This window comes from Rhinoraja longicauda, chromosome 26 (assembly GCF_053455715.1).
Source record: "Rhinoraja longicauda isolate Sanriku21f chromosome 26, sRhiLon1.1, whole genome shotgun sequence".
In the NCBI taxonomy this organism is placed as follows: domain Eukaryota; kingdom Metazoa; phylum Chordata; class Chondrichthyes; order Rajiformes; family Arhynchobatidae; genus Rhinoraja; species Rhinoraja longicauda.
In genome coordinates, this window is record NC_135978.1 from 27691900 (window position 1) to 27712514 (window position 20615).

The window sequence follows — 20615 nt, forward strand, 5'->3', positions numbered from 1 at the left end:
TCTCTGCCTCAGAAGGCAGTGGAGGCCAATTCTCTGGATGCTTTCAAGAGAGAATTAGATAGAACTCTTAATGATAGCGGAGTCAGGGGGTGTGGGAAGAGGGCAGGAACGGGGTACTTATTGTGGATGATCAGCCATGATCACATTGAATGGCGGTGCTGGCTCCAAGGGCCGAATGGCCTACTCCTGCACCTATTGTCTAATTGACTATTCTATCCCACCAGTCCAACTGTCTCCGATTATTTTCTATCTTTGTCCCGCCCCCTCCCGAGATCAGTCTGAAGGAGGGTCTCGACCCGAAACGGCACCCATTCCTTCTCTCCCGAGATGCTGCCTGACCCGCTGAGTTACTCCAGCATTTTGTGTCTACCTCCGATTTTAACCAGCATCTGCAGATTTTTTTCCACACAAAAATACTCAATTCATGTACTTTGCTCCGATTAAGTACATATGTATGAAAAATAGAAAATGTTTACTGTTGTCCAAATAAGAGTTTAAATTCAAGTTTCTCATTTGCAATGGGCAATTCCAAGGTGAACCCAGTGAGATTTTATGCCTCTCTAATCTTTGTGGCAAAGCTAAAATTCTCATTAAAAATTATGCAAGTAGCTTTCTAAAAAAAGACAAAGGACATATTTTAGGAGCGTTTGTTTTTCTTGCCTATGGCATCCCTGGGATGGTAAAGGGGCAAGAAGGCATCGGCAAGGACAGAAATAAGGATAAATTAGAATTAAAAACTGAAAGGAAGATGGGGTGAATACAGTTATGATCCAATCCCATAACTGAAAAATCAAAACAATTACACAAGGAGTTTGAAAATAATTATAGTCATGCAGTCTGAAGGGTCCCAACCCAAAACGTCCTCTATCCCTGTTCTGCAAAGAAACCGCGTGACCTGCTGAGTTACTCCAGCACTTTGTGTCCTTTTTTGTGAACCACCACTGCCAGTTCCTCGAGTCTACATTTTTTATGACGGTCAGTGCAAGGAACAGGGGTTTTGCAAATCTTCTCGCTGAAGGCTGGGGCTCACTGAACTACTTTTTAGTTCAAAGAAATTTCAACATCTAGTCAATACTAGATTCCTCTTTTGAGATTTTTAATATGAAAAGCTTTTTTTTTAAAATCAAGGTTATCAAGTTGGAAAAGATTTTAAAAAGAAGTTAATCATCCACCACCACTTAACATCTCATCCAAAAATCTGCCTCCATTTGAATGAAGTGCCAGCTAAGATTTATGTTTGTTGTGCAATCCTGCTGATTCAACACAATACCATTAATTGAGTCAAACTAATAGTTCAGAAAAAGACTGGAGCCAGAAACCAGGTAACAAAATAACAGAACCAGGGTTTTTCTAAGTTATTCACACGTCTAAAGAGAGGAGACCAACCAATTCTGCTGCCAATGAATCTGATGGGGTACATGAATGTTCCTCTTAAAAATGCGATGAAATGGTAGCACAATTCGTTATGGACACAAAGAACTGCATATGATGATTTTTTAAAAAAAATAGTACACAAAGTATTTCTGGAGAACATGGATAGGTGATATTTCAGTTTGGAACTCTTCAGGCTCAGAGTTTGGATCCCAACCCAAAATCCATGCTCTCCAGAGAGGCTGCCTGACCCACAGTTACTCCAGCACTTTGTGTCTCTCTTTTAGCGACACAATTAACGTATTTTTAACTTTGCATGTGTCCAAACTTTCAGAGTTCTCCTGATTTCAGAGATTATTACTAGTAAAAGGAAAATGAGAGGGGAAAACAAAGTAAATAAAGATCACCACCTAACATGACTCCAAAACATAATCAAAGATAGATTAGCTGAACACCAGAGTTTTCAGTTGATCAGAGTGTCCCAACATGCCTAACAGTTCCTCCTGGAATTTATGAAGTGATTAAAGTTTAGGTCAGTGGAAATCTCTGGATGTTCTGCACAGTGACTTTCAGAAGACATTTAATCAAGTTTTACAAAGAGACAGTTCAATAAAAGAACATTCACGAAAGCAAATTATTGACTTGAGCAAGAAACAGATAGAAATTGAAGCAATGGGCAGGTACTCAAGTTGGCAATATATTCAATGTGTTGGACGAGCAAATACATTTTACATTTATAAGGACTTCAATATGAAATCAGGGATCCAAGTTTGCTTCTGACACAGAGATATTGGTATAAGTTTATTATTGTCATGTGCTTCTGGATACAGTGCAAAACATTGTTTTGTGGGTGATCCAGCAAAATCATACTATATACATCAGATAGTGGTAAAGAGAAAATAACAGCGCAGAATATAGTTATAGCTACAGAGAAACTGCAAATTAAAAATAGTGCAAGGGCTGCAATGAGATAGATTGGATGATCGAGACCAAGAGGCCTGTACACGAGTCCGATAACAGCAGCGAGGGAGCAGATCCTGAACCTGGTGGCATGTGCTGTCAAGTTTTTGTACCTTCGGACCAGCGGAGAAGGGGATGAATGATGTGAGAGTGATCCTTGAGGTTTGCTGCCCTCCCAAGGCAGTGTGAAGTATAGGTGGAGGAGTTGGGGGCGGGGCAGATGGAGGAGGCTGGTGCTGGACTGGGCTGCATTCACAACTCTCTGCGGACTTGGACGGAGCGGTTACCACACCAACTAGTGATGCATCCGAATAGGATGCTTTCTAGGGTGCATCTGTAGAAATTGCAAAGAGATATTTCCTCAGCATCTGTTAGTGCATTTTTTTTTGTGAATTTGTGTTGGACCAAGACAAATTGTTTGAGATATTTAAATTTGAGTTTAGAGATACAGCGCAGAAACAGGCCCTTTCGGTCCACCGGGTCCGAGCCGACCAGCGATCCCCGCACATTAACACTATCCTATACCCACGAGGGACAATATTTACATTTATCAAGCCAATTTACCTACAAACCTGCACGTCTTTGGAGTATGGGAGGAAACCGAAGACCACAGAGAAAACCCACGCAGGTCACGGGGAGAACGAACGAACTCCGTACAGAGAGCACCCGTAGTCAGGATCGAGCCCGGGTCTCCGGCGCTGCATTCGCTGTAAGGCAGCAACTTTACCGCTGCGCCACCCAAATGTGAAGCTTTCTTCTCCACTTCAGCACCGCTGATACCGACTGTGGTGCGTGTACTCCACCCGACATCCTGAAGTTGATAACTAGCTCCTTCATTTTGCTTACATTGAGGGAGAGTTTGGTTATGTTACTAAATTCCTACATCCTCTTCCTCTACTGGTAGTATAAAAAGCAGTTATAGGCCAAACCATTAGAGGTTTCAACATTAGTCAATGCCCGTGTTATGGAAGGGCACCAACTTGTCCAAATTAAAGACGTAACAAGATACCTTCTAAAAGAGCAAATGGTAAAATAAGGGGATGGCCGAAGAAATATCATAAATAGTTTAAAAAAAAAGTAAATCAAAGGACAACTAGTGAGGACATATCCAGAGGACTGGAAAACTAAGGGATAGAAGTTAGGTTACAGTGGTACAAAGTTCTGACAGGATATAAAGACAATCATGAGCACAATACTTGATAAAGCACATACATCCTTGAGGACTAAAGGCTAGATTTAGTAAAAGTGCCCAAAATGATTGTTATACAATATTTTTGAAGTCAACAATAGAGCCGACCCATTGTTAAAGATTGCTGGCATTGAAGCTTCGCCACGGCATGAGACCTGATCTGGCATCACTCTTTCCAATCAACATGAATGAGCACAATATTCTGTACACCTCATGACTTCAACTTTCACAACAACGATTTGACATGAATTTGCGAAAAGAAACCAAATGGGTTGGCTCTTTTCCTTTCAGATGCAAAGGTCTCTGAAGCATAACCCAAAAAGCTAATGTCTTTTAGGGGTTTACTTCTTTGTACAACACTTAATTATATTCAGTGTACAGATAAAATGCTTCAACGCTCCAAAATGATTCAGAAGCATTTGAATATCAGCTCAATGCTGCAGAAATGTAACGGCACCATATGTTCTACATAATTTGCAGCTATTAAGCAACGCACATAATGCTTGGATCTTATTTAAATAGACACTCGAATCAAATACAACAGCTGTAGTATCATATCCCTTCGGACCTTTGAGGTGAAAGCACTGATTATTTGAAACTTTACCAATGTCACGAGGAAATGCATTTTGAAAAAATGACAGAGTGCTGGAGTAACTCAGCGGGTTAGATAGCATCTCTGGAGAACGTGGAGAGGTGACGTTTCGGGTCAGGGCGTCTTCAGGCTGACTGTAGTAGAGGTGAGAAAGCTGGAAGAGAGGTGGGGGCGGGACAACACCTGGCAAGTGATAGATTGAAAAAGGTGAGGGAGGTTTGTTTGGCAATCCACGTTCTCCAGAGATGCTGCCTGACCTGCTGAATTACTCCAGCACTTTGTCTTTTATTTGGAATGTAAGAGATTTCATTATTTAAAAGAATTCTAATATTTTAAGATCAATCCGAGCACTAAGCCCCTTTTAATGCATTATTTTAATTGTACAAATAAATATACAATACGAGACTGGAGTAGGCTCCTTGAGCCCGTTGTGCCATTTAATAAGACCATGACTGATCCGATTATAAACACAACACATTTATTTTCACACACAGGAACCTTTCACCCCCTTGTTTATCAAGGATCCATCAATCTTTGCCATAAAAATATTCCAAGAGCAAGATTCCTGGTTAACATTCTTATTCAGCAGAGTCAAGGGTAAAACATTGAATCAAACAGAGTTCAACGAGACGAATAGAACATGAGGGAAAAGGGAGATCAATCAAGCACCAACACACCAGCTATCATTCAGGAAAAAATTGCAATACGTCCCCTTTTATTTTTATTAATTTACAGTGCCCTCCATTATATTTGGGACAAAGACCCATCATTTATTTATTTGCCTCTGTACTGCACAATTTGACATTTGTAATAGAAAAAAATCACATGTGGTTAAAGTGCACATTATCAGATTTTATTAAAGGGTATTTTTATACATTTTGGTTTCACCGTGTAGAAATTACAGCTGTGTTTATACATAGTTCCCCCATTTCAGGCCACCATAATGTTTGGGACACATGGCTTCACAGGTGATTGTAATTGCTCAGGTATTTTTAATTGCCTCCTTCATGCAGGTATAAGAGAGCTCTCAGCACCTAGTTTTTCCTGCACCTTTGGAAACTTTTATTGCTGTTTATCAACATGAGGACCAAAGTTGTGCCAATGAAAGTCAAAGAAGCCATTATGAGACTGAGAAACAAGAATAAAACTGTCAGAGACATCAGCCAAACCTTAGGCTTACCAAAATCACCTGTTGGACATCATTAATAAGAAAGAGAGCACTGGTGAACTTACAAATCGCAAAGGGACTGGCAGGCCAAGGAAGACCTCCACAGCTAATGACAGAAAAATTCTCTCTAGAATAAAGAAAAATCCCCAAACCTGTCCGACAGATCAGAAACACTCTTCAGGAGTCAGGTGTGGATTTGTCAATAACCACTGTCCGCAGAAGACTTCATGAACAGAAATACAGATGCAAACAACTGGTTAGTCGCAAAAATAGATGGCCAGGTTGTAACCAAGAAATATTTAAAAGAGCAACCACAGTTCTGGAAAAAGGTCTTGTGGACAGGTGAGACGAAGATTAAGATATCAGAGTGATGGCAAGAGCAAATTATGGAGGAGAGAAAAAACTGCCCAAGATCCAAAGCATACCACCTCATCTGTGAAATATGATGGTGGGGGTGTTATGGCCTGGGCATGTATGACTGCTGAAGGTACTGGCTCACTTATCATCATTGATGATACAACTGCTGATGGTAGTAGCATAATGAATTCTGAACTGGAGACACATTCTATCTGCTCAAGTTCAAACAAATGCCTCAAAATTCATTGGCCAGTGGTTCATTCTACAGTAAGACAATGATATCAAACATGCTGCTAAAGCAACAAAGGAGTTTTTCAAAGCTAAAAAATGGTCAATTCTTGGGTGGCCAAGTCAATCACCCGATCTGAACCCAATTGAGCATGCCTTCTATATGCTGAAGAGAGAACTGAAGGGGACTAGCCCCCAAAACAAGCATAAGCCAACGATGGCTGCAATACAGGCCTGGCAGAGCATCACTGGAGAAGGCACACAGCAACTGGTGATGTCCATGAATCGCAGTCTTCAAGCAGTCATTGCATGCAACAGATATGCAACAAAATACTAAACCTGACTACTTTCATTTATGTGACATTGCTGTGTCCCAAACATTATGGTGCCCTCAAATGGGGGGACTATGTATAAACACTGCGGTGATTTCTACATGGTGAAACCAAAATGTACAAAAATGGCCTTCATTAAAATCGGACAATGTGCACTTTAACCACTTGGGATTTTTTCTATTACAAATCTCAAATTATGGAGTACAGATGCAAATAAATAAATGTCCTGAGAACGTGCAAACTCCACACAGACAGCACCCGGGGTCAGGATCGAACCGGGGTCTCTGGTGGTGTGAGGCAGCGGCTCTTCCAGCTGCGCTGCCCAACTATCACCTCACAGCCACCCTGAATTGGAGAGTTCAACATTCCACCAATGTAAACGCATGAAATAAATAGCAAGGGCACAGAATACGTTTTTGCTTGATACATTATGGAGGGCACTGTATTTGACTTTGCTTCTCTTCAATTTATAAAATAGTGTAACCTAGGCACTTAACACAGCTTTATTTCCCCTTTGTAACAAAAACACAGATGCCACAAATACACATATTCTGCCAATGTACATCACAGATGAACGGGTAGTAATTAAAAGACGACAATAATAATTCTCACATCAGCAGCAATGATGCGAGCATTACAAGTTAAAATCCCACCAAGGCAGTTTAAAATTTTAAAATTTTTTGGAGAGGGAGTTAAAAGTGAAATAAGATTGTTACAAAAGCAAAGAGGTGGCAAAAATGGTTCAAGCCTAACTAAGTCAGTGAAATTCTTGATGAAATAAAGGAGCCATCCTTCACAGGTTATCCCATTTATAATTGCAGACTCTCACCCAAGTTATTCTCCCTTAACTTTAGAGCATGGTCACAATTGGCACTCTGTTACTGTTAAAAACAAAGCTCACACACAGTTCAGGGAACAATGAAGACTTCATCCAGTCCATTTCACCATGTAAAAACCCTCATGAGAAGCAGATAGATACCTTGGATGAATGGGAGATCTCATCTACTGATGACTTCAGTGTTCAAGGAGTCCTGATATTTCTTGCATATTTCAGGAGATAAAAAGCATGGAAATATTCTGCCAATTGATTGATTGAAAGATACAGCATGGAAACTGGTCTTTAAGCCCACTGAGTCCACGCTCACCATCAGTCACCCAATCACAATAGTTCTGTCTTTTGCATCTATTCCCCACACACCCGGGGCAATTTTTTACAGAGGCCAATTAACCTCCAAATTCTCACGGATATGACAGGAACCCAGAGTACACGGAGGAAACCGAAATGGTCACAGGAAGAACTTGCAAACTCCACACAGACAGCACCCGGGGTCAGGATCGAACTGGGGTCTCTGGTGGTGTGAGGCAGCGGCTCTTCCAGCTGCGCTGCCCAACTATCACTTCACAGCCACCCTCAATTGGAGAGTTCAACATTCCACCAATGTAAACGCATGAAATAAATAGCAAGGGCACAGAATACGTTTTTGCTTGATATATCACGTGAAAACATCAGCTAGGTCCTTAAAGTACATCACCTGGATGGGAATTTGCCAAATGTAAAGAATCCATGAGGGAAGAAATGTCTTAAGTTTCCTCATTACCCTATGCATCACACATGGGCATGACAACTGCACAATTATGTACGAAACAGGAGAACACGCCATCTGTGAGCAAATTTGGGCCCATATCTGAGGAAGGATGTGTTGGCTCTGGAGAGGGTCCAGAGGAGGTTTACAAGAATGATTCCAGGAATGAGTGGGTTAGCATATGATGAGAGTTTGATAGCAATGGGCCTCTACTCACTGGAGTTTAGAAGGTTGAAGGGGGATCTCATTGAAACTTACAGAATAATGAAAGGCACAGATAGCGTGGATGTGGAAAGGACGTTTCCATTGGTGGGAGAGTCTAGGAGCAGAGGTAGCCTCAGAATTAATGGGCGCTCTTTTACAAAGGAGGTTCTTTAGTCAGAGGGTAGTAAATCTGTGGAACTCATTGCCACAAAGGGCTGTGGAGGCCAAGTTTATTTTTTACGGCAGAGATAGACAAATTACTGATTAGAACGGATGTCAAGGGTTTTGGCGAGAAGGCAGGAAAATGGGATTAGGAGGCAGAGATCAGCCATGATTGAATGGCGGAGTAGACTCGATGGGCCGAAGGATCTAATCCTACTCCTTTAACTAGTAAACTTGTGTCCCGTAGAAATTTATCAGTCTGTTTAGAATTCACTTGCTGAGTTAGCCTCCATGGCCCTCTGAGTTATAGAATTCTGAAGATTGGACAACCTCTTCATTAAGTCATTCTATTCATCTCAACTCATCTCATCTCTTTTCATCGATCTATTATTCTGATGCTGGTGCCCTAGATCCAGGTTTCTCATCAGGGTAATATGCGACTATACTTGGCATGTCCTGTTAGGAATTTTCAAAACTTTAATCAGGTCTGGTCCCATTTTTCTCTACTTTGGATAAACTAGCCTAATTTACTCAAAAACCTGCCATGCCCATAAACAGTCCAGTCAGCTTCCTTTGAAATATATTCTTTGTAAGGGAAGGAGACCAAAGCTGAACACAATATTCCAGGTGCCATCTCATCAAGGGTGGATATACAAATACAATAAGCCTAGTTTACTCCTGTATCTTTCCTGATACAGGGCCTCAAACTATGGAAAATGCCTTCAGCTTCCATGTATCATGCCTACTGATGACAGGACTAGATCTTTATTACCCTTTTGCGGTGCTGCCAGTTTATACAAGACATAATTTTGTTCATTCACGTCAGCTGGTTTTCAATGAGTTCAAAGCTGTAATTCAATCAGATCGGCTTGATGTCTAAATTGCCAATGCACCCGAGAACACTTAAAATCCTATTACTTAAATGATTGGCTTCTAACCTGCTGACAGCAATCGAGTATTAACCTTACACAAAACCAATGTTTTAATCAGTTCAAGAAAGCTGTAATGGACCATGAAATGGCTCATTTCTCATGTTATTAAGTCAGAGTTTCAAAAACTGTTACATACGTCTCAGTAAGCATATGTTAAACTAAATCGTTTCAACCTACTTTGGAAATCCAAACTGCACCATGTACAGATTTAAAAACCAAATTAAGATAACAGTGTTAATCGGAATGAAAGCTAATTTTCGCTTGAATTAGTAGAATGATTCCAAAGTGAAGATCAAAAAGGCTGAAGTCAGGTGGGTTTTTTTTAATTAGGAAAGCACGTTTTAAGAAATTTTTAAAGAAAGGGTGATACAAAAATTGCAAAAAAAGTTCACTGAACTTACTGATCTTTTCATGGTTTCCTTTTTGTCTTTAACTGTAGATTTAGTCAGTAGAGAGTGGCAAGTAGCCTACAGAACAGAGATGAGTACAAGTCACAGTACCAACTTCACACAACAAAAGCATATTGTTGGCTTCTACACAAAAACTGCACAAAAAATATACAATGAATATTAAAATGAAATTAAAACTAAGTTGGCACAACTGTTTTTAACCTATACGCTGAATATTTTTAAACTTCAACTTTTCTGACTAGAAAAAAATTGTGCAGTTTTTTTACCCCCCCCCCCCCCCCCACCACCCCCTCCCCAGAGAGTTATTTTCGCAGCAGGGATTAACAAACACAATTGCTTTCAATCAAACTACTATTTCTGGCTGGATAAGCTTTCGTGCCTTGTTCCTCAGCCAAAATAATTCACAATTCCATCATTTGTGGCGAAGATAGTAATCTTACCAATCCGACCAACAGCAAATTTTAAGACAGTGATGTAAAACTAAATATGGGATAACAGAGGCCAAGGTCTTGACCACGTCTAATAATCCTAAAAATGGACCACACATTTCTGATAATAACAGATAGATTACATTCCCTCTGAAATCATGAATCGAAAGCCCCACCCCCCTTCCCTCCTAGATCCCATCTGGCAAAAGGTTTTATCAACACTGTTAAAAAGCGGAGCGTATATTGCCTCCTTGAAGGCCCAAATCAGAGAATAATCTGCTTAAAAAGCAGTTGTACTAAACATCAGGCACACTCCACTTATTTTAAACTCATTATGACATTTCAATTATTCGTGTACATTAAAGGTGATAAACCATTGAAACCTGGAAATCCAAAATTTCAAAGAGATATATTGATTGTTAAATTCTAAAATGTCCAAATATTCAAGGTATTTTTCCCACAGACTGCAAGGTAGCAAATGTGATTTAATTATCTAAGAAAGGAAGGAGGAAACAAAACTGTCGACCTGTTGGACTGGCATAAGTAGAAAATAAATGCTTGATGGCATTATTAATAAACCAGAAGGGCACAAAATAATAACAGGACAGGGCAGAGTCAACATGGATTTATGAAAGGTAAACTAATGACAAATCTAATGGAGTTTTTTTCCTTGTGATGTTAGAATAGAAAAGGAGAAACTAGTTGACATGATGATTTGGACTTTCAGAAGTGTTTGGAAAAGAGGCCCCAAAGCAAATCGTTAAACGGTGCAGAAGCACAGCTGGTAGAGCTGCAGCCTCACAGCACCAGAGACTCGGGTTCAATCCTAACTCGGGTACTGTCTGTGTAGTTTGTGCGTTCTCCCCGTGACTGTGTGGGTTTCCTCCAGGCACTCCAGTTTCCTCCCATGTTACAGAAACCCATGTGTTTGTAGGTTAATTGGCCTCTATAAATTGCCCCAGGTGTGTAGGGAGTGGAATGACATAGAAGTACTGTGAAAGGGTGATCGATGGTTGGCATAGACTCAGTGGGCAAAGGGCCTGCTTCCATGCTGCATCTTTCAATCAAGCGAAACAAAAATTAGAGTTTGCATCGTTGGAGGATTGCATTAGTATCATCTCAGGATCGGTTCATGGACAGAAAGCATACAGGAGGAAGGAACATTTTTGGGTAGGAAGGCGATGACCAGTGGAATGCCACAGGGATCAGTGTCGGGTCCCCAGCTGTTCACAATTTAACTCAATGGTCAGCATGAAGAGACTGAAGGTAATATCTCCAAGTCCAGTCAGGATATCAAACTGGATGGTCGTGCGAGCTGAGAAGAATGCAGAGGGGCTGTGGAGGAAAAATTAAGTGATTTGGCAATGATAAGGTGAATGGAATATAATGAAAAATATGAGGTATTTAACTTGAGGGACAAAAATAAGGTTGTTTTTAAAGCAAGAGATTGAAAGGTGTTGGGTTTTCAGGGAGCCTCAACATACATATATGTTTAACGTTAATGCACATATTAAGCAAGGAATTAGGATGGTAAAAGGTATATTGGCCATTTTCTAAGATTTGAGTGACATCTTGCTGCAACTAAATGAGGCTATATCTGGGTATTGTGTACAGATCAAGCCTCCATACGCAAGAAGAAATATACTTGCGATACAGAGTTCACATGAAGCTTCAAGAGATTGTTATCTGATGGAGAGGCAAAAAGCTGGAGTAACTCAGCGGGTCAGACAGCATCTCTGGAGAAGAGGAATAGGTAACGTTTTGGGTCGAGACCCTTCTTTGGACTTGTTATCTAATATATTTGAGATGAAGCTGTCTGGGTGTATACTCTTGGGTGTACAGGAATGAGGTGTACAAAATTATTACCAGATCTGTACAATGTTGTTTCCTCTGCCTGGGACATCTAGAATCTTGGGTGACAGTCTCATAGTTAGGGTTCAGATATTCAGGACAGATATGAAAGGAAATGCCTTCACCATGAGAGTGTGAATACTTGGAATTTTCCATCCAGCAGTCACAGGTGTATTCAAGACAGTGATATACTTTTTGGGTATGAAGGGAATCAGAGGATATGGGATAGTGAAGTGGCATATCGCTACAAAAACAGCTGTGATATTATTGAAGGACAGATCAGACATTTGGAGCTGAATGGCCTGTACCTTGCATTCTTATGTCACCCTCCCAGAATATCACTAACTGCAGATTTTTATCTCTGCTGAGATTAACTATTTCACAGACTATCAGGCAAACACCCAAACTTGATACACACCTTGGCAGTAGACAAGAATTCAACCACTTTCTAATAAGCAGCACGTAGGATGATTGAACTGAACTTTAAGCAGCATGATTAATATACAGGCAGACTGACTGTAAAATCAATCATCCACAATCAGCCAGCTGAAAGGTGTATTTGAGTAACAAATGATACTCTTGCTCCTGTAAGATCAAAATATTTTCTTGTTTCATGTTTGTAATCGGCTGTACTTGTAGGTCAACAAAATATGCCCAAACCATGTCTTTAAGGAAGCTGTATCTCTCGAATTCTTAAAATTCTTGCACCGACCTAAAATGGAAGTTGAACCATTTTGAGTCCCGATCCATTGTTACCCTGAATACAACTAACATTCAGTTGGGCCATTCACCTGCTGCTCTACGCACCCCACCACCCATCCCACTATTCTGTGGTCAATTCCTTGCTCATCATTTGAAACTCCCCAAGATATCACCAATCAGTATCTTTATCCCTATAAAATTAGGAAGTGTTTTGTTCTCAAATTTTGGCAGGTTATTCTCAAATTTTTTTCACCAGGATTTTTTACAACCTTTCAATACAAATGTTGCAGATATTTTTGCCCATTTCTCAGTATCTGTCTCCTTTGGAAGATGAAATGTCACTGGGGATGGAACCCTGTTGTGCTCCTCGACACTTCTGACATCACTTAAAGTGTTACTATTTCACAAATTCCTCAGGAATATGGAAAAATCACAAACATTATTGAACAGGAACTTTGACAAGAACATGACAGAAAAAGACACAAAGTGCTGGAGTAATTCAGCGGGTCAGGCAATAGGCGGCGTTTTGGGTCAGGAACCTTCTTCAGAACTTGGCGGAGTCTTGTTACACGGCAGAAGGAAAGTGGAATGAGGAACCAGATTCCCAGGGCCTGATGGTCTGCATCCCAGAGTACTTAAGGAGGTGGCTCTAGAAATAGTGGAAGCATTGGAGATCATTTTTCAATGTTCTATAGATTCAGGATCAGTTCCTGTGGATTGGAGGATAGCAAATGTTATCCCACTTTTTAAGAAAGGAGGGAGAGAGAAAACGGGTAATTATAGACCAGTTAGTCTGACATCAGTGGTGGGGAAGATGCTGGAGTCAATTATAAAAGACGAAATTGCTGAGCATTTGGATAGCAGTAACGGGATCATTCCGAGTCAGCATGGATTTACGAAGGGGAAATCATGCTTGACAAATCTACTGGAATTTTTTGAGGATGTAACTAGGAAAATTGACAAGGGAGAGTCAGTGGATGTGGTGTACCTCGACTTTCAGAAAGCCTTCGACAAGGTCCCACATAGGAGATTAGTGGGCAAAATTAGGGCACATGGTATTGGGGGTAGGGTACTGACATGGATAGAAAATTGGTTGACAGACAGAAAGCAAAGAGTGGGGATAAATGGGTCCCTTTCGGAATGGCAGGCAGTGACCAGTGGGGTACCGCAAGGTTCGGTGCTGGGACCCCAGCTATTTACGATATACATTAATGACTTAGACGAAGGGATTAAAAGTACCATTAGCAAATTTGCAGATGATACTAAGTTGGGGGGTAGTGTGAATTGTGAGGAAGATGCAATAAGGCTGCAGGGTGACTTGGACAGGTTGTGTGAGTGGGCGGATACATGGCAGATGCAGTTTAATGTAGATAAGTGTGAGGTTATTCACTTTGGAAGTAAGAATAGAAAGGCAGATTATTATCTGAATGGTGTCAAGTTAGGAGGAGGGGGAGTTCAACGAGATCTGGGTGTCCTAGTGCATCAGTCAATGAAAGGAAGCATGCAGGTACAGCAGGCAGTGAAGAAAGCCAATGGAATGTTGGCCTTCGTAACAAGAGGAGTTGAGTATAGGAGCAAAGAGGTCCTTCTACAGTTGTACCGGGCCCTGGCGAGACCGCACCTGGAGTACTGTGTGCAGTTTTGGTCTCCAAATTTGAGGAAGGATATTCTTGCTATGGAGGGCGTGCAGCGTAGGTTCACTAGGTTAATTCCCGGAATGGCGGGACTGTCGTATGTTGAAAGGCTGGAGCGATTGGGCTTGTATACACTGGAATTTAGAAGGATGAGGGGGGATCTTATTGAAACATATAAGATAATTAGGGGATTGGACACATTAGAGGCAGATAACATGTTCCCAATGTTGGGGGAGTCCAGAACAAGGGGCCACAGTTTAAGAATAAGGGGTAGGCCATTTAGAACGGAGATGAGGAAGAACTTTTTCAGTCAGAGGGTGGTGAAGGTGTGGAATTCTCTGCCTCAGAAGGCAGTGGAGGCCAGTTCGTTGGATGCTTTCAAGAGAGAGCTGGATAGAGCTCTTAAGGATAGCGGAGTGAGGGGGTATGGGGAGAAGGCAGGAACGGGGTACTGATTGAGAGTGATCAGCCATGATCGCATTGAATGGCGGTGCTGGCTCGAAGGGCTGAATGGCCTACTCCTGCACCTATTGTCTATTGTCTATTGTCTATTATATCAGATTACCCCATCATTTAAAAAAATGCTTTGAGACATTAAAGTTCCTTGCCATCAGCGTTAGTGTTCAGTGCATTAGCTTTGAATTTGTATCATTCTTGTTTCTCTCTCATCTCCCTCCTCAAACTCTTCATGTTTGTCAACACCAATTTTAGACCGCTCAGCCTTTTCCACTGAACTACGATCCTGCACCCCATGTTGACTGATACTACATGGCTCTCATTCTCAGACACTGTTCCCCATTTCTTTAACTGAGCCAAAATTCCACTACCTTTGAAAACAAACAGTCCTGGACCATTTCAACCCGGAAAACTAATGTCCTTTCACGAATTCTCTTCTCCTCTCTTAAGTTCTTGAACGTAATATTGTCTCCCATTTAGAGTTCACGCCTGAATTTCAGCAATCCAGCTACTCTCCCTTCTATGGTAAACATCCCAGGTCGAAGTCAACAATTACTGCTAGCATCCATGGCAAAACAAATCTTTTCATTATGCATCCTTCTCAACCAGCCTAATGCAGCTGACCACCCAAAACTACTTCCCAATAAGTCTGAAGAAGGGACTTAACCCGAAACGTCACCTATTCCTTTTCTCCAGAGATGTTGTCTGACCTGTTGAGCTACTCCCAGCTTTTTGTGTCCATCTTCCCAATAATTCAACTGCGTCGGATCACATCTGCTGGCTTTCGTCCAAATCCACATAGTTGCAACAGGGAAACTGCCAAAAATGACATCCTGATCTCATCACTACCAAGCGTAAGTCCCTAGGACCTATCCAATACTCGGTATTGATACGGAAAAAAAATCTCCTCCAACTAAATATTTTCAGTGCCAGTCCATATTACAAACCACCATTCCCTTTTACAAACTCCATTTCCCCAATCACCAGTTCCACCCATGGACCTGATAGTCACCTGAAATTGTAATGAATGTTCAGCCAAATTTGATTGATATTTCTTGAGGTCACTCAAAGCTATTCAGTCATTGAGTTTATGCCAGCTCTCAGAGCACTTCCGTCAATACAACACACCCACTTAGTTGCCTGTAACTTATTCACCCAAGTGTCCATTAACACTCCCCTCATTCCCCAATCAGCAACCAACAGCAGGGGGAATTTCTTGTCTGGCTGTGCTTGTTGAACTTGCCATAAACCTGATTCATCCAAACTGTGCTCCAATTGTTTCACCGTGTTTTGATACATCACCCATGCTCACTGATTAAAGTATCAGTTAATCAAAACATCAATTTTAATATCTCTCAATATCCTGAATGTCCCTGATCTCCAATTTTACCCTATTAATCACCTAAAAATGCAAAAGTTGGAATACTGATGGCTACCTCTTTGGTACCAAGGCCCTAAGCACTGTAATTCCTTTCCTAAACCCTTCCATCTCTCTAGTTCTATGAGAAAGATACTTCCAACCGAATGTGGAAACAAGGAACTGCAGTTGCTGGGTTGACAAAGAAAAGACACAAAATGCTGGAGTACTTTGTCAGTGGGTCAGGCATCATCTCTGTAGAACACATGTAGGTGACATGGGGTGGGGGCGGTGGGAAAGGTGGAGGAGAGCAGAGGCAGGACAAAGCATGCCAGGTAATAGGTTGATACAAGCAAGAAGGGTTATTGATGAGCAAATGGTTGGACAAAAGCCAGAGATTAAAAGATAGGTGTGAGACAAAAGGATTCAAGGGATGCAAATTATTACGCTAGAGGAAGGAAAGTAGGTAGAAGGGAGAAATAGATGCGAGTCCAGGTGGGTCACAGGGAGGAGGGGAGAGAGGGGGAAGGGTTTTGTAGTTACTTAATATTGGAGAATTTAACGTGCAGACGTTGAAAAAGATTTTACTTGAAAAAGCTTTTAAGCACCTTTCTTAATGTGGCTTGGCAAAGAGTTTTGTTTTCCAACCCTCTTGTGAAGCACCATGAGTTGTTCTGCTTCGTTCAGAGTTAATAAGTCAAATTTTGTTGAGGAAGCCACCACACACATCAGACTGAACATGGCAAACAGCTATTTTTGTTTTCTATGGCCATTGAGAACACATTACTAAGCCAACCTGACCCCAAAATGCTAAAGGACAGAAATGAGTATGAAGATCACAACAAGGCAGCGATTTGCTGACCTACAACAATAAGTAGTATAAATTTGAAATTTACACCATCAAAACAACAATACGCTGCTTGGGAATTACTGAAGAAATAGTCCATTTTATTACATGTACACATCATGAACTCCGATCACCACGGAAAATATACACGAACCAGAAGGAATGCATGTGTGAGAATAACATGGAAGAGAACATTGGTGAGACCGAGACAATCAGAAAGCATTTTAGTTTGTTTTAGAGTGGCACGGTGGCAATGCGGTAGAGTTGCTGCTTTACAGCGCTTTCAGCGCCAGAGACCCGGGTTCAATCCTGACTACGGGTGCTGTCAGTACGGACTTTGTATGTTCTCCCCGTGACCGAATGGGCTTTCTCCAAGATCTTCAGTTTCCTCCCACATTCCAAAGACGTACAGGTTTGCAGGTTAATTGCCTCGGTAAGGTATGATCCCTGGGATGGCGGGACTTACATATGAGGAAAGACTATATAGACTGGGCTTGTACTCGCTGGAATTTAGAAGACTGAGGGGGGATCTTATAGAAACATATTAAATTCATAAGGGGTTGGAGAGGCTAGATGCGGGAAGATTGTTCCCGATGTTGGGGGAGTCCAGAACCAGGGGTCACAGCTTAAGGATAAGGGGGAAGTCTTTTAGGACCGAGATGAGAAAACATTTCTTCACACAGAGAGTGGTGAGTCTGTGGAATTCTCTGCCACAGAAGGTAGTTGAGGCCAGTTCATTGGCTATATTTAAGAGGGAGTTAGATGTGGCCCTTTTTGCTAAAGGGATCAGGGGGTATGGAGAGAAGGCAGGTACAGGCTACTGAGCTGAATGATCAGCCATGATCATATTGAATGGCAGTGCAGGCTCGAAGGGCCGAATGGCCTACTCCTGCACCTATTTTCTATGTTTCTATGTTTCTATGTGTAGGGTCGTGTTAACGAGCGGGGATCGCTGGTCGGCACAGTGGGCCAAAGGGCCTGTTTCCGCACTGTATCTCTAAACTAAACATACAGTGCGGAAACAGGCCCTTCGGCCCACTGAGTCCGCACGATCAGCGATCCCCGCACATTAAAACTGTCCTACACACACTTGCGACAATTTACACTTCTACCAATTGACTTCTACCAAGCCAATTAACCTACAAACCTGTACGTCTTTGGAGTGTGGGAGGAAACCGAAGATCTCGGTGAAAACCCATGCAGATCACGGGGAGAACGTACAAACTTCCCACTAGACAGCACCCGTAGTCGGGATCAAACCCGGGTCTCCGGTGCTGCAAGCTCTGTAAGGCAGCAACTCTAAGGCTGCTGCGCCACCGTGCCACCCATAGACAAGAAGCTGTATTCATCGTCCATGGGTGCACTGATTCATAAGCTCAGCCACAAGAAAACACATAGTGCTACTTGCTGCAAAGTGTGACAAGTGTGACCATAACTGTGGCATGAAACTGGCTGTTTAAAGTAGATTGGACAACATGCAAAGATCTTTTGTTCCAAACTTTATATGGAAGAAAGTAGGCTCCATTAAAAAAAAAATTGCTTTTCAACTGTTTCAGTGGTCAAGGAATTTAAATAAAATGGAACTGTAATTCTGTTTAAAATTAAATTATTAAAAAAATTATTACAAAGATAACATTCAATAGAAGAAACGTCACCCAATGTAACATTGGCAGTCAGCCTTGGAGCCATCATACTTTTTTCCCCTCAAATTGACATAATTATAATTAATCATATAAAAACATTTGTATCATCTTTGTCAGTGGAAAAGACATGAGTCAGTTCAACGTTTACATTCTCTCACGAGTATTTCGAATTTGTTAGATATAAGATAGGAAGTGACTTAGTTTAGTATTAAATGGGATTGTAATGAAATCATTCATATTATTGTTCCAAAATACGTTATTTCCACTGTGCGCTTCATTAAAACATTATCCCAAGATAACAAGAAAAACCTAAATAGAGATGCAATGATTTGACTCCAAATCATATTTACGTTGTTTTATAATAAATATAGAGAAAAGAAAATAATTGATCCTGACTACGGGTTTCATCTGAGCGGAATTTGCGCATGGGACTGCATGGGTTTCCTCTGGGTGCTCCGGTTTCTTCCCCCATCCCAAAGAATTGCAGGTTTGTAGTTTAATTGGCTTCTGTAAATTGCCCCTAGTGCGTAGGATGCAAAAGTGAGATAACATGGAAACAGCGTACAAGTTATCGATGTTCGGCATGGACTCAGTGGGCCGAAGGGCATTTTTCCACGTGCAGGGCAGCACAGTGTCACAGCAGTGGAATCGTCGCCTTGCAGCGCCTGGGACCTAGGTTCGATCCTGACTACGGGTTCTGTCTGAGGGGAGTTTGTACAAATCAAGTGTGATGGGGAAAAAGCAGGAACGGGGTACTGATTTTAGTTCATCAGCCATGATCATATTAAATGGCAGTGCTGGCAGTGCTGGCAGTGCTGGCTCGAAGGGATGAATGGCCTCCTCCTGCACCTTATTTTTCTATATTTATTCTCCCCTTGACCACATTGGGTTTTCTCTGGGTGCTCTGGTTCCCTCCCAAACGTACAGGTTTGCAGGTTATTTGGCTTTATCAGTAAAAATTATAAATTGTCCCTATTGTGCAGGATAGTGCTGGTGTAACTGAGCAGGTCAGGCAACATCTCAGGAGAGAAGGAATGGGTGACGTTTCGGGTCAAGACCCTTCTTCAGACTGAGATGCTGCCTGACCTGCTGAGTTACTCCAGCATTTTGTGGTAAACTGAACTAAACCTTTGACTATTGTTGCATTGCATCTTCATCTATTTCAATGTAGCTGATCTTACACCAAACAACATTTACTAATCAGCTAATCAATTATACCTTGCGTTGGTATAAGATCGGCCATGATTTTATTGAATGGCAAAGCAGGCACAAGGGCAAAGTGGTATACTCACATTTCTTACTTGTCAAAATTAAAAGGTATACTATTGTGAATAGACACTTTTTTTGTGGAGCAAATCTTTTTTTTTAAAATAGTTACACCCTATATTCAATAACTGATTGTTACTCTTGAAACGAGAGTCTTGGTTCACTTTTTGGACCAGCTACAACTATCGTTACCAGTCCACCAAAGAGAAACACTGGTCCAACACGAAACAACACCAGACATTAGAATGAGTAAATGCTCACAACACAGCTAATCAAATTTCTTCAACATATAGAACAAACTGCATTCATATCGAAACAATAATCACATTAATGCTGGATGATATGCAACTGAGCAAATATAAATATTATGATTCAGCAAGACAGTCGGATGAACTATAAAGCTGATGATACTGCAGATGCTGGAATTCAGAAAAACAGAATATGTTGGGAATTTTTAGGTGAGGCATATGTGGAGAGAGCGAATGGTGATTTCAGCTCAATCACCTCTCTTCGTAGATGCTACCTGAGCTACTGAGAATTTCCAGCATTTTCCTTTTTAAAATTTAGATAAACATACCAGATAAGCATCTCTCCTACAATGACACCCAGCAAACTGTGATCACGCTGCAAATACCTAACTTTGCACTATGTTACAAGAAATGTTAAAATAAATGATTATACACTGTAAAGCCCTCATGACTGGAAAACTGCAATTCCCTTTTAATTCTCTAATAAATCGATACAGAAAAAAAGATTAAAAACAACAGATGTTGATAATCTGATAAACCATAAATTGATAACCATGATCTTAACATACAGGGTCAGCAGCATCTATGGAAAGACAGAGTTAATGTTTCCAGTTGACAACTTCTCAATACAACCAAGAAATAAAACGTCAGTCCATCTTGAAATAGAATCTGGTTTGACATTAATGTGAAACATT

General features: G+C 41.2%; 1 protein-coding gene across 8 annotated transcripts in view; it reads right to left on the bottom strand.

The window, feature by feature from the left end:
* Positions 1 to 20615, bottom strand: part of nf1a (neurofibromin 1a) — a 306791-nt gene that overhangs the window by 144822 nt on the left and 141354 nt on the right. For 5 of the 8 annotated variants that reach the window (XM_078422133.1, XM_078422134.1, XM_078422132.1 and 2 more), the window contains one exon: positions 9480 to 9545. The exons of the other annotated variants lie outside the window; for them this stretch is intronic. In XM_078422133.1, coding sequence (XP_078278259.1) covers positions 9480 to 9545 — 66 coding nt within the window. The remainder of the gene's footprint in view (positions 1 to 9479; positions 9546 to 20615) is intronic. 8 annotated transcript variants of the gene reach the window in all.